Below are 16480 nucleotides of genomic sequence, written 5' to 3'. Positions count from 1 at the left end.
CAAAAAAAAAACAAACCAATCACATCAGCATCAACAGGAGGAGGCCCAACCTCTACTATAGCCATCATTACTTCTAGGTTACACATTTCTCTGAAATGACTGCCAATCTGCAAGCCTGAGCTTACAATGCTTACTGTTGAAAACACTGAGACTCACAACAGAGTAGACTACTTTGTGCCAGTTGTCTTATATGAGAAAGAGATAAGACTTCACATCTGGAGGCCCCTCTTTGCTTTACTTTCACTGAATGTACAATAAGGTATGTTTCAGCTTACCATTTTAATAAATAAATTACTAAATGCCAGGGAAATTATCCCATACTAGATATTCAAATGAAAATTCTCATACTAGAGAGGAAAGCTGTACCTCTCCAAGTAACCTTCCACGTGTGAAATGTTCAGCCTGCTCAGTGGGAACACCAGTCCAGTGATACACATCCATTTGTTTTATGTAGTTGTCTGCTTGTTTTCTTTTGCTAAAAAATACCTATTGCAGACACAGAATTAGACCAGATACTTTGATTTCACTTGTGATGCAACTGCAGAGTCTGGAATACACTGTACTAGTGACAATATTGTTTCCCTCTTATGAGCTGTAGTCCTAATGTCAATGCAGTTATAGCAAAAATATCAGAAAAACGAAGCCCTTGTTCATAACCTAGTTACTTAAATCCAAACTCACCAGTTTGAGCAACAAACATTTCTCCAGTGTCAGAGAGCAACTAACTGAAGGATTCTCCCACCCAAAGAAATACTTTCGAAGTAAATTAACTTTCCAAAAGTTAATATATAAACAAATACATAGAAGACAACGAAGTCAGAGTAAGTCTCCGGACTAAATGGTTAGTAACATTTCTCTCACCAGTTCTTTAGGATGACTCCTAGTTATTTGCGAGTCTGTCCCAAAGGTTTTTATTGGTCAGAAGACTTTCAGTCTCTGTCCTACAAAAAAGCTATGCATTTTTTCTTCATATCTAGTATAGTTTTTCAGGATTATCTTTTCAACAATTCCTTTGAAACATATTCACTTCTGACTATCATCCCAAAACAAATCCATCTTCACACTTACAGTCAAAAACAATTGTATAGGAACATCCATGAACTACTGAAGTTTCTTTTTCAAAAACAGAATACATATTAAAACTGTATAAACGCATTTATTTTATACATACCAATGTAAATTGTTGGAGAATGTCCAGTGTCCTTGGAACTAAAGAGATATGAGTTAATGCATTCCAAAATTGGAACAAGAATCAGTAGCGGCACGATGCTTATCACATTCATTGCTGCAACTGGTAAAAGAAATCCACTGAAGTGCAAGTTGGAATTCATGGTTTGGAGATAATATCCTGAAGGAATCTGTATTAAAGAATAAAACCCCACTCTGTTAGAGTACCAGGTACTTTTCATGGATCAGATTTTGATTATATTTGGAAACTTCTCCAAATGTTTTCCCTCTGAAGAAGCCACAGTAAACCAAATACCTTCTGATTAAAAGGAACGACCATTAATGACAAAAGCTTTACAGAACATAGAACATTCTTGTTCTATGGCAGAACATAACATTTTCCTTCTATTTCATTTGCTTCTGAATTTAAACAAATATAAACAGCAGTCCCTGAGCTTATTTGATCATCCATAGTTACAGCTGTCAGCCATATATTAAATGGTTCTGCCGAATACTGTTGCACTTCTCATAGACAGGGTTTAACAGAACAGAATTTTAGAATAGCAAGATGAAGAGTAACTTTGAACTTCTAATTGTGCTCTCAAGGTGGAAGTAATTTTTAAGATGGTCTTGCTAGTGCACAGCTTTAAAAGATACAGGGAATTAAGATTTGGCCACAGTCTTAGAACCAGTTTAATGTAACTGACAGCCACAGCAGCTATATAGAGGACTTCCTTTTACTTCTGAGAATTGAAAACAGAAGAAAATTAACAACCAGATGAGGAACCCACCAGTTAATCAGTGGCAGTCATCTGCGTATGAATTCAAGTAGATTTAAGACTGTGCCTCACTTCAAAAGCAAATAAAATTAAAAAAAAAAAAAAAAAAAATCACAATGTCTTCAACAGAGTTTTCAGGATTTTTTTCATTTGTTTCTTGGGGAAGCTTGGTTAACTAAGTATTGCAATTACATGTGCAGCAGGGAGTCATAATCCACTCTGTGTTAAAGACTGATGGGAAAGAGAAGAAACTTGAAATATTCAGAGTACAGTTATGACATACCTGGATATAGAACTGCTTTTGGTTTTGTTTGGTTGGTTGGTTTTTGGTTTTGTTTTTGTGTTTTCTGTTGTTGTTTTGGTTTGTTTATTTTTGTTTGTTTGTTTTTCTTTTTCCCCCCACACTATTCCTGTTTTTAGGGAGTTCTGGATTCCTACAGCATTCTGCATGGGTCTTTAACATGACTGGTAATGACAATTCAAGTAGAATATTACTGCTTTATAGCTGTCTGAAAATTAATGTATAGTTATAACTGAGTTCATGTAGGCTTTCTCATCAATGGTTAAAGTCAACCGTGCACACTGGGAATCTGTTCAGTGCTAATGAATTACTCAAATGTTAGCTCTTAATAAAAATATTTTCCATCTACATTCCACCTCTAAAAGAAGATATAAATTGTAAAAAGTTGAATAAATGGCAAAAAAGTATGACAGATCAGAACTGAGACAAGTATTGATGGTTCCTTCTTTTGATGGCCTATTGAGAATCACAATTGACTTCTGAACAGGAATTAAAATACCATCAACATGAACCACAGGCACCAAAAGCTGTTAACTTAATAATATGGAGAAAATACTATTAATCTTTCCAAAAAAGGATACTGCTCTATTGCCTAAACTAAGAAAGAGCCTTAAACTAATTGAAAACTCTGCCAGAAGGATAAAAGCAGTCTCTTTCAGTGCTGCTCAACTTTTAGCATTTCTAGATATATACCTGGTGAATAATATGTGTTTCATTTCCATTTGGTCATTAATACATAGCCTCAGCCATATGTGTGTGCTTGTTGGTTTGAGTTTTTTGTTTGTTTGTTTGGGATTTTTTGTGCTTTGCTTTTTTTTTTTGGGGGGGGGGGGCGGGGGGGGGTGGGGACGGAAGGTGGTGGAGGTGGAGAAGAGAGGGTGTACAGGGAAAGAAGAGGAGAGAGAATGAGGTGGATGGATGGGAATGCAGGGTGATGGCAAGAAGGAGTGTCAATAAAACAGTATACACTACATATTTGTAAGATTTTCATTAAGCAGCATTTTAACACCACCAAGTAAAAATTAATTTCTGAACTGTTACTTCAGTTGCCAAAGGGTTAGCTACCTCAAGCTCCTGCTTAGTCAGGATCATCTAGACAGAAATTAATCTGAAGGAATCACATCAACCTAAGTAGCTTCTTGATACATTTGCATGACATATATACACTCAGAAATGCAAAGAACCACATAGCCTGATAGAGAGGCTGTGAATAGACTGCTTCCTTCCACAAATGGAAAACCACCCATTTCCAGTGTAGGTACATCAGCCACATAATCTCACCTAAAGAGCAGGAGAAGACTTTCTACCTCTCCCAAAAAGTGCATGAAGACTTAAGAAATTGAAAAATTACAATTTTTCAGAAGAATGCTGAGGCTGAGTCTCTGATAACTGCAACACAGTAGTGTGAGGAGCACAGGACTCTAGCACTAGATGTTTCAGCCAGTAAGGGTTCAGAAAAATGACTAGCAAGCAATCACACAAATTCCTTAATGAGTCTTGACCAAGTCAATTTTACTTATTTCATGAGATGAGAGGATATAGCAAGGTATATTCTCAGGTAATTCAAACTACTCTGCAATGTTGTTCTGCTGGTCAAGCAACAGTTCAAAAAAACACACCTAGAGACATAGTAGTTAACACGTCATAGTATATTTCAAGATTTTTGTTTAAAAGCTGTGTACCCACCTGCATGATACATGTTCTGTATAGAATTTGGAAAGCAAACAACGGGAAGAGCCTGGCAAGCGACTTTGTGCTCTCCACCTGAGTCTCACTGTACTGACCACCATAGTTTTCCTTGGCATGATCCAGCCAGTTTGTCACGCTTCCACTAAAGTAGCGATATCGCACACAGCATGTTTTCAGTGCACTAGCAATTACCCCAAAAGTCGTCAGCAGGGAACTGTCTGCAAACAATCAGAGACACTAGATATTGTTGCATTTCTACTTGCTGTCAAAATAAACAAGACAAGACAAATCACTTTGGGAGGGAAAACACAACCTGATATATTCACCTTTATGTCTCTTGGGGGAGGGGGAAGGCAATAACAATCTGGATTTGTTCCAAAACATTCTGTTTTGGAAGCCAGTTTTTTCACAATCTAATTGTTATGAAAGTAATCCAGCTCGATATCTACAGAGAAAAGTGTTTTTGCTACTAGTTATTTAAACACACCACAACAATTTGTTACAGAGGTTACAGAGTTTGAGCAGGTAAAATTTTGCTTTTGTTTTCTATTGATTGAAGTTAGTTCTTAATTCAAGACAATAATGGAATATTGCATATCCACTGCCATTCAGCAAGGAGAGGGTAGTAGTGAAGTGAGGAGGAAAATAAGCTCAAATGGGGCCTGGTGAAATAAAAGAGTTCTAATGGATACATTTAAAAGCCAAAAATATTATCACAAGACTTCCAGCTAGCATTCTGTGGGAGAGAGGTTTCCAGTCTAGTAGCTGGTGTGTTCAAAGTTGCCCACTGGTTACTGGGTTCGGGAATTGCTAGCTAGGTTCTCAGACTCAGAGGCAATGGAACTAAAACAAGGATAAAACTGTTAGCTTCAGGCTTGGGAATGAAGATTCATTTACCTTTAGTAAGTTGCTGATCCATGCAAATAGATGTTATAGCACTTCGCTTTTCTCATAATGTTGGAGAACTGCAATAACTGGGGTGTCCATAAATAAATAATTTCCAAAAACTACAGTGAACTAAGAAGATGGCAGAGGAAAAAATGTCTCCCTACTGTCTCCAGCAGGAAAATTCTTTTTTAGAAATCTCCATTGACACATATTGGAAGCACTTGCTCTCAGGTGTTAGGAAAGGGAATTTTATTAGAAAACTAACAGTTAAAACTCTCAGTCAGTATCAGATCAACTCGCTAGCAAAGCTAGTAATTACATTATTTAGGTCAAGAAGTGATAATCTTTTGCTTCACTGTATGCTAGAAGATGAACATTGACAAAGGAATTAAAAGCAATAAAGTGGTGTCATTACTACTCTACAAGGGTTTTACACCAGAAAACGCATAGAGTACCCCACAACAAGACTAGTACGCAGCTCAAACAAAGCTACAACATGGCTGTGTCCTGGGTTTTTTGATCTAATTCTGAAGGCGGCCACAGCCATCTCCTTTCCTTGGGAATGGAAGATGTTGGGCAGAATCTTCTTTTGTACTCTCACTGGAGAAAAAAAAGACTAATATAGACAACAAATCCTGACATTTCACTGCCTTTCCCAATGGATTAGCTGAGGCCCTCTCTAATGTAATTTCAGTCAGCTACCTAGGAAACATTATTTTGTATGAGGCAAAACAGACAACTGTATTACTAAGCTGTGTTTCTCTGCATGGAAATCCAGCTGATAAGATCTAGTAAACTGAGAAGATAAAGCTTCTTGAACTTGTAGTTCAAAAAGCAACTTGAATGACACATAGACCAAATCAATATTAAGAAGATTTTACCAATGATGTAGTTAGAGTAAGTATCTCACCCCTTCTTTAAAGGAAAACAAAGTCCACAGAACTCCACAGTGGTGAATAGTTCAGATTACAAATCCAATCAACTGGTAGCAACAATTTTAAAAGCATAAATATTTATACCAGTGCACATTGTGTAGATCAACATCATAAACTCTATACTTGTATTTCTAATGTTTACTTCAGAAAAAAAAAAAATATATATATATATAAAAATATATATATATATATGTACAGATATTAAATTGCAACTTCCAGAAGACAATTTTCCATTTTCTTTATATTTCAGTCCTTGGGTGTAATGTTCTGCTACTTTGACCTTGATCTAGTAATGAATATCTATGCTACTTAATTACAATAAAAACCTTACATTGCACCCTAGATGGTAGATACACATTTTTTCCTCATCTCTGGTCACCTGCCAGTCCTCAAATTTATAGCAGTGGGAAGACATGCAAATGAAGCCCATGCTTGACAGCTAAACATAATTGAATGTATGATCCATACTTGAAGAGTTACCTTAAAATAAAAAAGGCAGCAGATATAAAAATCATTTAAGGTCACCTATGGATTTGAATTACACTTCTGAAGAATTTCCATTTCATCATCTCACTGAAAGGTACAAAGTATGTTATCTTTTATTTTCACCAAGGAGATAAAAAACTTTGCAGATATTAGTATAGAGACTGGCATTTTTCAAAGAGTTGGAAAATATATGATTAAATCGAACAACACTCATAGGGAAAAACATTTGATAAAAAAAATCTGCTAGTTTTGTTGATGGCTGAGACATAATCTACAAATTTATGTTATTCCACTTAGCAGAGTTAAACTAGTTGGATGAAAAACTAGAGATTTAGTCCATAAGATATAGACCGGCTCAGGGGCAGATACTAACGAATTTTCTTACCTTCTCAGGTTATAAAATCTGTAATAAGCTGCAGCAAGCCAGAGAGCCATCATTTGCTCCATAAGAAACTAGCTAATTTGATGCTAGTTTTCGCAGACCTCAGCTGCACATTATCATGATGTTTTTGGGCATTGTGGAAAGATTGCATTCCTTTGGCTCTGTTTGTTTTGAGTAAACCTCTGTAATGACATCCTCACTATGATATTCCCAGGCACTTGATTCATGCATTCATTCCTTCACTGCTAATATATTTTTGCTTAAATTATATTTATAGCAAAAAGACTGAAACAACAACTTGCTTTCAGTTTTTGGGTTTTGTTGGAAAAGAATAGCAAGGTTCAGGTGCAGCCTTATTCACGTCACCAAGACTCCACTGACATTTCTGTGCTTGGCCAATGGAGAAGGGTAGTTGCCACCAAAGACTGTTTAAGAGCTCAGGTACCAACTAGTGAGGCTGCAGAAACATAAGAACTTCTGTTATAAATATCTCCACAGTCTGCATAGGAACTATTTAGAGTATTTCTAGTTATTTTCAAGTGTGTAAAAACACTTGGTGTTATATAAGGAAGCACATTGAAATAGCAATAAGCATCAGACATTCTGCAAGCTAAAGGCATTATAGAACAACTTTGCTGCTAGTGCATATTACTGTTTAGCTGACTAACCTCACTGCTTGGCTGCTGAGCTAAAAGTTCAGCCAAAGCAATAGAGCACACTTAAGGGCAACAAACATGACAAAATCAAGTCCACCAGTCACATGCATTCAATAACTCTTCCTGCACAAGTAAATGTTTCGACACATCTTGACATGACAGACAATGTACATAAGTTTCCCAGAGATGAGTTTTCACTTTTTCAGACTATCTAGAATCTCCAGGTCTCTTTACAGACGCTGGATGTTGTTTCTTACATACAGACCTTGTAGAGCAAAAACCCAAGTAACTCCTACCAAACAGGGCAGTGTTGTGGAAGAACTCATTTTGATATGTAAGTTCTGTGAAAATAAGCTCTAAAGATATTTTCCAATATATAGTTGACTCTTACCTGTTTTGGGTTTGTAAATCATTTCACCACGCACCATGTGAATTGTGATCATAGCCATAAGCATGGACACAAATGGGATAAGAAAACCAAGGTTCTTGGCCACAGACTGCTGGATATAAGAAATGGTGACAAAGACAACTGCTGAATTTAAGTTAATCAGCCAGTAAAACCTAGTACACACAGACAAGAGAAAAGAGTGGAGAGGCTGAATAAAATAAGGCCTTTAAAGATGATTAAAACATTAAAACATTACATTAAAAGCATAGTAAGTACAGTAAGCATGGACACCATTGGTACCCTGCACACACTGACGCAGCAATTAAAACCAAATTTCACTTGGATGCCTCAGCTCCAAGAGGTATGTCACTAAAGTAAGTGTACTAAGGTAGTAAAGCTGAACAAATTATCAGTCTAGTACTGGAAATATCCTTGTGAATCAGACTAATTAAATACATCAACATTTACCCTTTACGTAGTTAATATCTGATAGCATAAGTTTTGTGTAGGTGATATCATCAAATCACATACTTCAAGATTAAGAGAGAAATGTCTTAATACCACTATCCCTTATTAAAGAAATATTAGAACTTGATTTATCAGAAGGAATGACTTTTCCTTTAGTTGCAAGGCTCAGTTTGAAGTTTTCTTGGCTTCTGGAAATATCTTGATAAGGGGGTTCCCCAACATAATTTGCTCTGAGACTGCCTTTGGCAGTAGAGTTTCTTCCCAAGTAAGTGGTGATCCCCTCCTATGCACAGAAGATATTAAAATAAAAATTACATACTCTTGGAAGCAGATGGTATACCACTAGTGATAGGCCTACTGCAGTTTGGAATCCCTGACAATAGCACAATAAATATGCTTTCAGTAATTTTAAGGATAGTAAAAAGCAATCTCAAGAAAGAAAAAATGCCAAAACAATGCATTTCCCTGTTAGGATGCAAAAGAATAATTACTTCTTTTCTTTACCCTAGCAAATGTATTTATATCTGCACAGTTAGGAGTATACTGTTGCCACATTTTTTCCTTGGATTCTGACTCCTACATAACACATTAAATCATGAGTTCTCCTAAAACTAAGCTTTCTGCAAGAAGATGGTTAACTGTATAGCTATTTATTAAAGTAAAACTTAAGTGAAGGTAAACAAAATGTACTGCCTATTCTTCTAGTGCACAGCTCTCTTCTCACAAACACAACTGACTAATTTTTAGTCTAACATTCATAATTACAAGTGCTTCAGTTAAAACCGCTTTAAGTTCTTTTAAATTCTGATGTGCTCCCCTTACAATTTTCTTCAGGCCACTTTTGTTGCCTTTTTGCTTGCAGCAGAACTTTAACCAAGGTTTCCCTTAAAACATAACTCTCACACAAAGCAGGGATCTGAGGCTACATGGCAGAATCAAATATTCAGCATCTCAGAGCAGAAAGATCAGAATTAGGGAAGACATGCTTTCTTGGAGTCACAGTTTCCAAAAATACTGTCAGGGATCAGTATACTTCATTTGAAGAGTCAGTATCAGTTATTCAGCAATTTTTGCTTCAGATTTGACTCTCTCTAGCAGACTTCACCTTTGAAATTTTAAGTTAAGAATTTTAACTTGAACTAAAATTTCGAGTTCCAAGTTAGCTTTAAAGATGACAACTGTATTTTAAAGAAAGAAGAGGGATCAATAATGGAGCAGTACTACCTCAGTATATCACAGATTACATTTTGTAAGCAACTGCAGGAAGAAGTTCCTTCACCTTTGCTGGAACCTAAACAAAATGGTTCCATTTAAAGGTGAAATATATATTGATACATAATTATACTGCTTAATACATATTGCTTGAGGAAGCAAAGCTTGCTTTCTTGTCTGGTGGCACTTCTGCCTATACTACCTGGACTGGACTACTTATGTGTCCTAATTCATCTAGAATACCTTTTTTAATAATAAAAGAAAAATCTTAACATGTCTTAGAAGACCAGTTACACCTCAATAATCCAGCTCTCAAACTTTTCAGCTTGATGCTGGTCCCATATCAACAATCACAGCAAAATGTTTTGAGCCAAAAATCGTAAGAGGGACATTGCAAGTCTGTCTTGACATCTAGGAGCCTTCCTTAATCCCATTTCATTCATTTAAAATTACTTCTAGGTGGCCTACCATAATTGCCAAGACAAACCATTGCCGCATTGTGAGTTACAGTATTGAAGTGCCTACGGCGCTTCCTCCAATTTTTCTGACATTGCCCATTACATCACACCTAGCTAGTGCATAGAAAGCAAAACCTTTATCGTGTCAGAAGTATGGACCTTGGTAACACTACTCAGGTCCGTTCAGCTGCAAAGACAACTCTCTATCACCCTGCTAAGGGATAGGAAATGACCACAGGGCTGTGCAGCAGTAGGCATGGGAACATGGTCATGCACCTTGCCTCATAGGACCAAGCACAAGGGGCAGAAGAAAAATGACGTGATCCACCAGGGCAAACTCAGTGCTGCTGAGAGCCATGCAGTAGTAGCTCTCCTGGAACCAGCAAGGACACGCAGAGCCATGAACTCTCCCGCTTCATGCATTTCTCTGAAGTCACAGCAAAACATATCCTAAATTCCAAACAAATTACTGTTTCCTTGAAGTAATTTACATTTTTATGAAATGATACTCATCAGAATCATGGACTTTTCCTCTCCACTGGAATTATGTTATTCTGTGATGATGGTATAGTTGGAGGGATTCGGTACACACACATGTTGACCCCTGTTCAACTACAGCTTTTAAAAAATACAGTTACACAACTGAGTCAGCTAGAACTTGTGTAGAAGTTTTGAAACAAGTCCTAACTGACAATTTTTAAGTTAGACGTTTCATTAGCTGTTTTACAAACTTTCTAAAGAAGCATGCCTGAGCTACCTGAAGTCCTGACACTCTTCACGACTCTACAACTGTTTCACTGGAAGCAGGAATCTCCAAAGAAAACCCTTGCTTACAGGAGAATGCTTTTGTTTTTCATCACTGTGTAGCAAAGTACTGTAAGACTGAAATATAAAGCTTCCATTCTCTCCCAGAAGCGAGAAACAAAAAAAAAAAAACAAAAAACAACACACACACACACACACACACAAAAAGCCGAAAAAAACCCCCAAACAAACAAACAAACCAACCAAAAAAAACCAAAAAAACCAAACCAAAACAAAACAAAAAAACCAAACAAGAAAGATAAACTAACTTCAGTGCACAGATCAGAATTTTGGGATTTGCTCATATCAGACTGACAGCAGCAAATCAGAAACTGCACAAACAGAAACATTTCTTGCTATCTCTCATATAACACAACTACCTAATATTGCAATATTTAGACTTGCATTACGTGAAGTGTTTGAGAGATTCCAGTAAGGCACAACTGAATTAGTTAAATACATTAAACTGAACATCACATCCAACTCTGCAGGGAACAGATCCTTCATGGAGCTTCAGCACTCTGAAGTCTCTCCACACTGAGAGCCAAATGCCAATGCGGAAGATTCATTTCAAGAATTGCAGTCCAGATACAAACCTACATGTTATTGTGACATGCCCATAAATATCTAATAATGTTATCATAACACTTTACACAAATTTATCCACTGTGATAACTTTAAAGACTGAATATCCAGGTTACTACTTAGTTTATGTTTACACAATATTAAAAAAGTTTTTGCTTCACATCACAGTTGTGATGAAACTGCTGAATGAAACAATCTGAGACCAAGTAAAATATGGGGAAACATTCTAAAATCGACCTTTTGGCAGTTTTTGCATTAATTTTGAAGCCTCAGTAGATTTCTTGAAATATTTGTATTTAATTTTTTAAGCATGCCTAGCTCTCAAAATTTAAGTTTCGATTTATCCAAACTCAGACCTAGATATTTCATGTATGGACCAGTATCCAAGCTCTATCTTTTTCTGTACTACAGCTTTGCAGGAGGAGGTTATTTTTTTCAGAATTACTATAGGGTTTTCTGGAAAGAAAAGGTGGGTGAAAATAAAACCCAAAGGGATAGAAAAACATTTTTAAAAGTTAAAGTGTGTCCAGGATAACAGCAGAAACTGATCTGCAGTATATGGAAAGAAAAAAGGAGGGAAGGAGGGAAGGAACTACTGGTTCCATGTCGTCTTCATTTTTTTTTATTATTATTTTTTACAGCAGATCAGTAAGACAAGACAACACTGTTAATTCTCATCTGTACTCAGATTGTACACTTTGCTCTCATTTTCTGCTCCCACAGACAGAAATTTCTTCTCCCACTGCAAAAATAGTATCAGTCCATAATCTTGACCTTAGAAAAGCAGACATCCTTAGGGAAACTTAGTCCAGCAGAATCCAAGTCCCTTCTTAATTTAGCATTGATATATTCTGTTTATTCAAAAGTTCAGACTCGTAGTTCGTACTAGGAGTTAGAACCAGGCCCTAGATGTGCAAAGCAGCCTTCGAGGACTGAATTAGACAACAGGTGATTACAAGGTCTTTTAACCCAAACTTTAACCCAAAAATTCTGACTGTTTAAACAGAACCTAGCTAAGAACACAGACTCTCACTCACCAAGAGTATGCAACCATCTCATATTATTTTAAAATTCAATTCTGTGACAAGCACCTACCAAGACAAAATAATTATATTCTGAGAGGTTTTAATGAGATTAAGAATGCTAAGAATGAACCCCCATTTTTACATCTTGAGATGGCAATGGATGCCACCGCAAAAATTATTATTTTTTTTTAATAGTACATGTACCTTTCTTGATATTTCCAAAGTCCCAAGAACTGACCCATTTGGATTCCCCCAAGGAACTTTTCATTCATATTATGTCTCTTTTGTAATCAACACTGAGAAATGTCACTTTGATTAAGCACAATTCTGAATGGCTAAGACCACAGTACAATAAATTCTTCAGAGCTATCCTTCAGAACAACTGATTGCTCTCCAGTCTTAATCCCCCAGAGTTTTGTTTAATCAAAATGATGTTGCTAATTAAGGATTAAAACTCAGAGTAGAGTAAAAAGGAAGGATTTTTGTTCTTCTCTCCTATGGGCAGGTCAAGGAGTCAGAATCTACTCTAAGAAACTAGACAGTCTCATCTACCTTTGCTAAAGCTGCCTTATTCATTGGACTTTGGTTTCGATTCAAAACTCTTTCATATTAACATAATTGAAGGAAAAAGTTAGGAAAGACATTTCCAAAGGAAGAGAGAGCTGATTCACCAAAATCTTCATTGATCCTTCAGCATTGCATTGTCAATATGCAAATGTGCTCAGTTTTGATTTTAATAACCACACATGTACAGAGAAAGAAAAGGGGGCAGTTTAGAACTTATTTCACCCTGCCTCAAAGCAGGAATCTGGAGGTTCCCACTGTGACTTTTTTCATCCTTACTCTACAGTTTAACCAGAAGGTAAAGATGAATGTATATAGCACCGTAAAGTGCTATAGAAGTGGTGAATAAAGGCAAATATATCATCAAAAATGACCTCCCTGACACACAGAGAGTTAAATAATTAACATGAAAAAAGTTTTAATTTTAAGAATCATTTTAGGAACAATTTCTCCTCAAAATTTTCTTAAAAACTTTAAAATATTCAAACCAATTCACAAATGTTGATGAGTTTATTTAACGCCAAAACTTCACAGCAAGAGAGATGAAACAATACAGGAGATTGCTACCACCGAGCTTAGCAATTAGAGACCACTAGCAATCCCTAGTTCAAATAAATCAGCAGACTCCACTGCTGCCTGTCATTGCTAAATATTTACTCTGATGTAAATTATAATATATGATTGAATTTTGCCACTGTTAATTAGAGAGTAACAGCAAAATATCCTAAAGGGATAACCATGTTAAAGGTAGAACAGTATGTTCCATTTGGTTTTCTAACAGCAACTAGGCTATCAAGTTCATGAGCACTGAGGCAAATCAGTTCATCCTAATTTTAGCTGAAGATTTCTTTAGGAAGCCAAAATAGATGATCACCTACTGGTCCTAGGAAAAGCAAAAATTTAGGAAAAGTTTTTACAGAAATTCTTGGCAACTCTTCCAAAAATCTAAATGTGTTGCAGATAAAAACAAATGAAACCCACCATCTGTAGAATCTGCCTTGTAATTCAGCAGTGAATTCCAAGGCAATTCTACAGTATCCCCAACAGATATTTAGCTGACATTAAGTTACCAACCAGTTGAAAAAAGAAAGAAGTTCCTTTGGTCCACAGTCCTGAAGGTTGTATGCACTTAATGGACAAACTATAGCTCTTATGCCTCCTATTCCCAGACTAGCTGTGAGCAGTGCAAAGTAGAATATTATTTTCTGCTCTCTTTTGTTTAGTGTATGAAGAATATGTCGTCTGTCAATGTAAATATCTTCAAAGGGGAATGCCACAACAGGTAATAGGGCTGTGCCTAGAGTTAGAAAGAAAATTGTTATTTGAAGTGGATTAGAATCAGACTGATGAATAAGACATTTTTTAAGCAGTTATGTTGAAAAGACAGATTAAAAAAAAAACAGAGATACACAACAGAGGAGTGCAAAGAGAGAGAGTCTTAATTCTGTGGAGATGCAGAACCCTTCTGGATGCCACCATATATAGTAAGTTAAGACCACTAAGGACCTCCAGGAAAGCAATCTTCTTCTGAAATGCTTGTAAGGTTTCAGGTTCTTCAACTAAAGAGCTCACTTTTAGTTCCTCTCACGGGCCCTTCCCATTCCCTGTGCATAGAGAGAAGTATTATAGCTCTACACTTGCCAGAGGGCACCAGTTGAAACATGTAAATTCACCTGATAAACCATCAATGGACAGAAAAAAACCCCACATTTCATGGTGGAGCATAGCCTTTTCTGCATCTTCTTTAAATCCCGGAATTGTAATGAGAATCATAATTTAACAAATTCTCAAAACTTTTATGGAAAATTTAATTTTTTTTCTGCTTCAGCTTCATGGAAAATACATGAGAAGCACTGCCATGAATTGCATTTAGCACATCTAGTCTGCAAGGCAAGTCTTTCAAATTTACTCAGCCACAGATTCTGCGAGTTGTAATTGGAGGCTAAAATCAAAATATATTGATGTCTCAACAACATCAACATTAGCCATGACTAAGACTACAACTGTACATCAAACACTAATATGTTGGGAATGTTTAATGATCTAGCTCAAAAAAAAAAAAAAAAAAAAGGCAGTAAAAAAAACCAAAAAACAACCAAACAACAAAACCCATCTGGTTAAAACAATAGCTGAATCCATCAAATTCTGTTTGTGTCACCAGTCTCCTACTTTAAGATGTATTTTGAAAGGAAAAGGCAGAAGGAGATTTCAAACCAGAAGCCCATGGGTAAAACACTGGAACATAATCAGCTTCTCTACTTAAGGCAAAGTTTGTTTAAAGTAGTATATTGCTTAAATACATCTTTCCCTCTTGTCCAAATACAAAAGTCATATATCTTTACATAAAATAAAGTCTCAATACTAACAGCTGGAAAACAGTTTCTGAACTCTCTCTCAAACTATCTCTCTGACTAAATCCTTGCATTTGCCCAAAACACTAGTAACCTTAGATGCTTGTTAAGGGGACCAGTTTTAAGAGCTTAGCATCCATGTTCTGAACAGCTAAGCCACCTTAGAGGAGCCATGTTTGTGCACCAGCTATCCACAAGATGCACATGAAAATGTTGCTTAGTCTTATTCAAAGCAGAGCCTCAGAAAAATGCATATGAAAAAAAAAATGCAGTGTATTTTGTAGAGGAGAGTAATTAGCTGTTAGAGAAGGTGGCCACAAGGTTGGAAAAAAATGTTAGATTTCAAACACAATGATCAATAATGCATTTCTGCAACAGAATAACCAAAATATGAAATAGCCACGAGGGTGTCACCTACCTAGGAAGTGTAGAAACATGCAGATGCACACAAGCTTGATCCTCCCCACCAGGTATTCAGCAAGCCAGCCAACCAGTACTGGCGTCAACATGGAGGTGCCTACAAAGCACATATTGACAATAGCTGCCTGGTAGTTGCGATAGCCAAGTTTGACAGTGCAGAAAAGGATCATATTGCAGACAATGCCAAAGAATGTGAATCGCTCACACAGCTCCACCAGCAGCACACAAATAGCCTCTTGGAGTTTTTTCTCATGTTGAGAGAGGTTTCCAGCACAGTTGCTTCTCACAGGTCTTTGCTCCTTGTCAGCTGTGTGGTTCAAAAGTTGGTTCTCTTGCATCTCTCTTCTGTCTGCACCAGGCATGCTTGTCTTTTTTGAGTATGACTGAGTAGAGCAGTTTAAGTTACAGGTATACTTCTGTCTTCCTCCACTGTAATTAGCAAACTGGTAAGACTCTCTCTTTGAATTCGACACTTCATTACTACAATTTCTTAGGGCACCCATCACTTTCACAACATTACATATAGGATCAAAGAATTTGAAAAAATTAAAGTTCTATATCAACATTTCAATTTAGCAACACTCAGGAACTCAGTCTGTTTATTTAATTAATCCATTTAGGGGTGAACAAGATTTTTCCCCAAAATTGTATTACCTGTTAAATTATGTGAATCCAATACAGTATGTGCAACTCAATCTGTATGTTAAAGATAAAGGTTTAAATACACAAGAAAGCTAACATTTTCAGCAGGATTCAAATAACAGATCAAGAAAATAATTTATTTTAAATAATCTGCTATTTTAATTAGGCAACAAGAGAAAAACTGCAAGTAGAGATAAAAAGAAGGATACTTTTTTCTAAGGTTAACAATATCTAATCATTATTACATTTTGTGTTATTTTTGGTTGAAATTCAGATAAAG

At 36.4% G+C, this 16480-nt stretch overlaps 1 protein-coding gene across 1 annotated transcript in view; it reads right to left on the bottom strand.

The window, feature by feature from the left end:
* Positions 1-15920, bottom strand: part of SLC15A5 (solute carrier family 15 member 5) — a gene marked incomplete at both ends in the record, with an annotated part of 34124 nt that extends 18204 nt beyond the window's left edge. Inside the window, 5 exons of the mRNA XM_080344031.1 lie at positions 1172-1358; positions 3934-4154; positions 7675-7844; positions 13862-14084; positions 15557-15920. Of these exons, the coding sequence (XP_080200157.1) occupies positions 1172-1358; positions 3934-4154; positions 7675-7844; positions 13862-14084; positions 15557-15920 (1165 nt within the window). The remainder of the gene's footprint in view (positions 1-1171; positions 1359-3933; positions 4155-7674; positions 7845-13861; positions 14085-15556) is intronic.
* Positions 15921-16480: the final 560 nt, after the last annotated feature.

Source organism: Nesoenas mayeri (genome assembly GCF_963082525.1).
Source record: "Nesoenas mayeri genome assembly, chromosome: 1".
Classification (NCBI taxonomy): domain Eukaryota; kingdom Metazoa; phylum Chordata; class Aves; order Columbiformes; family Columbidae; genus Nesoenas; species Nesoenas mayeri.
Note: the sequence above shows the minus strand (reverse complement) of the source record. Positions and strands in the feature narration are given on the sequence as shown.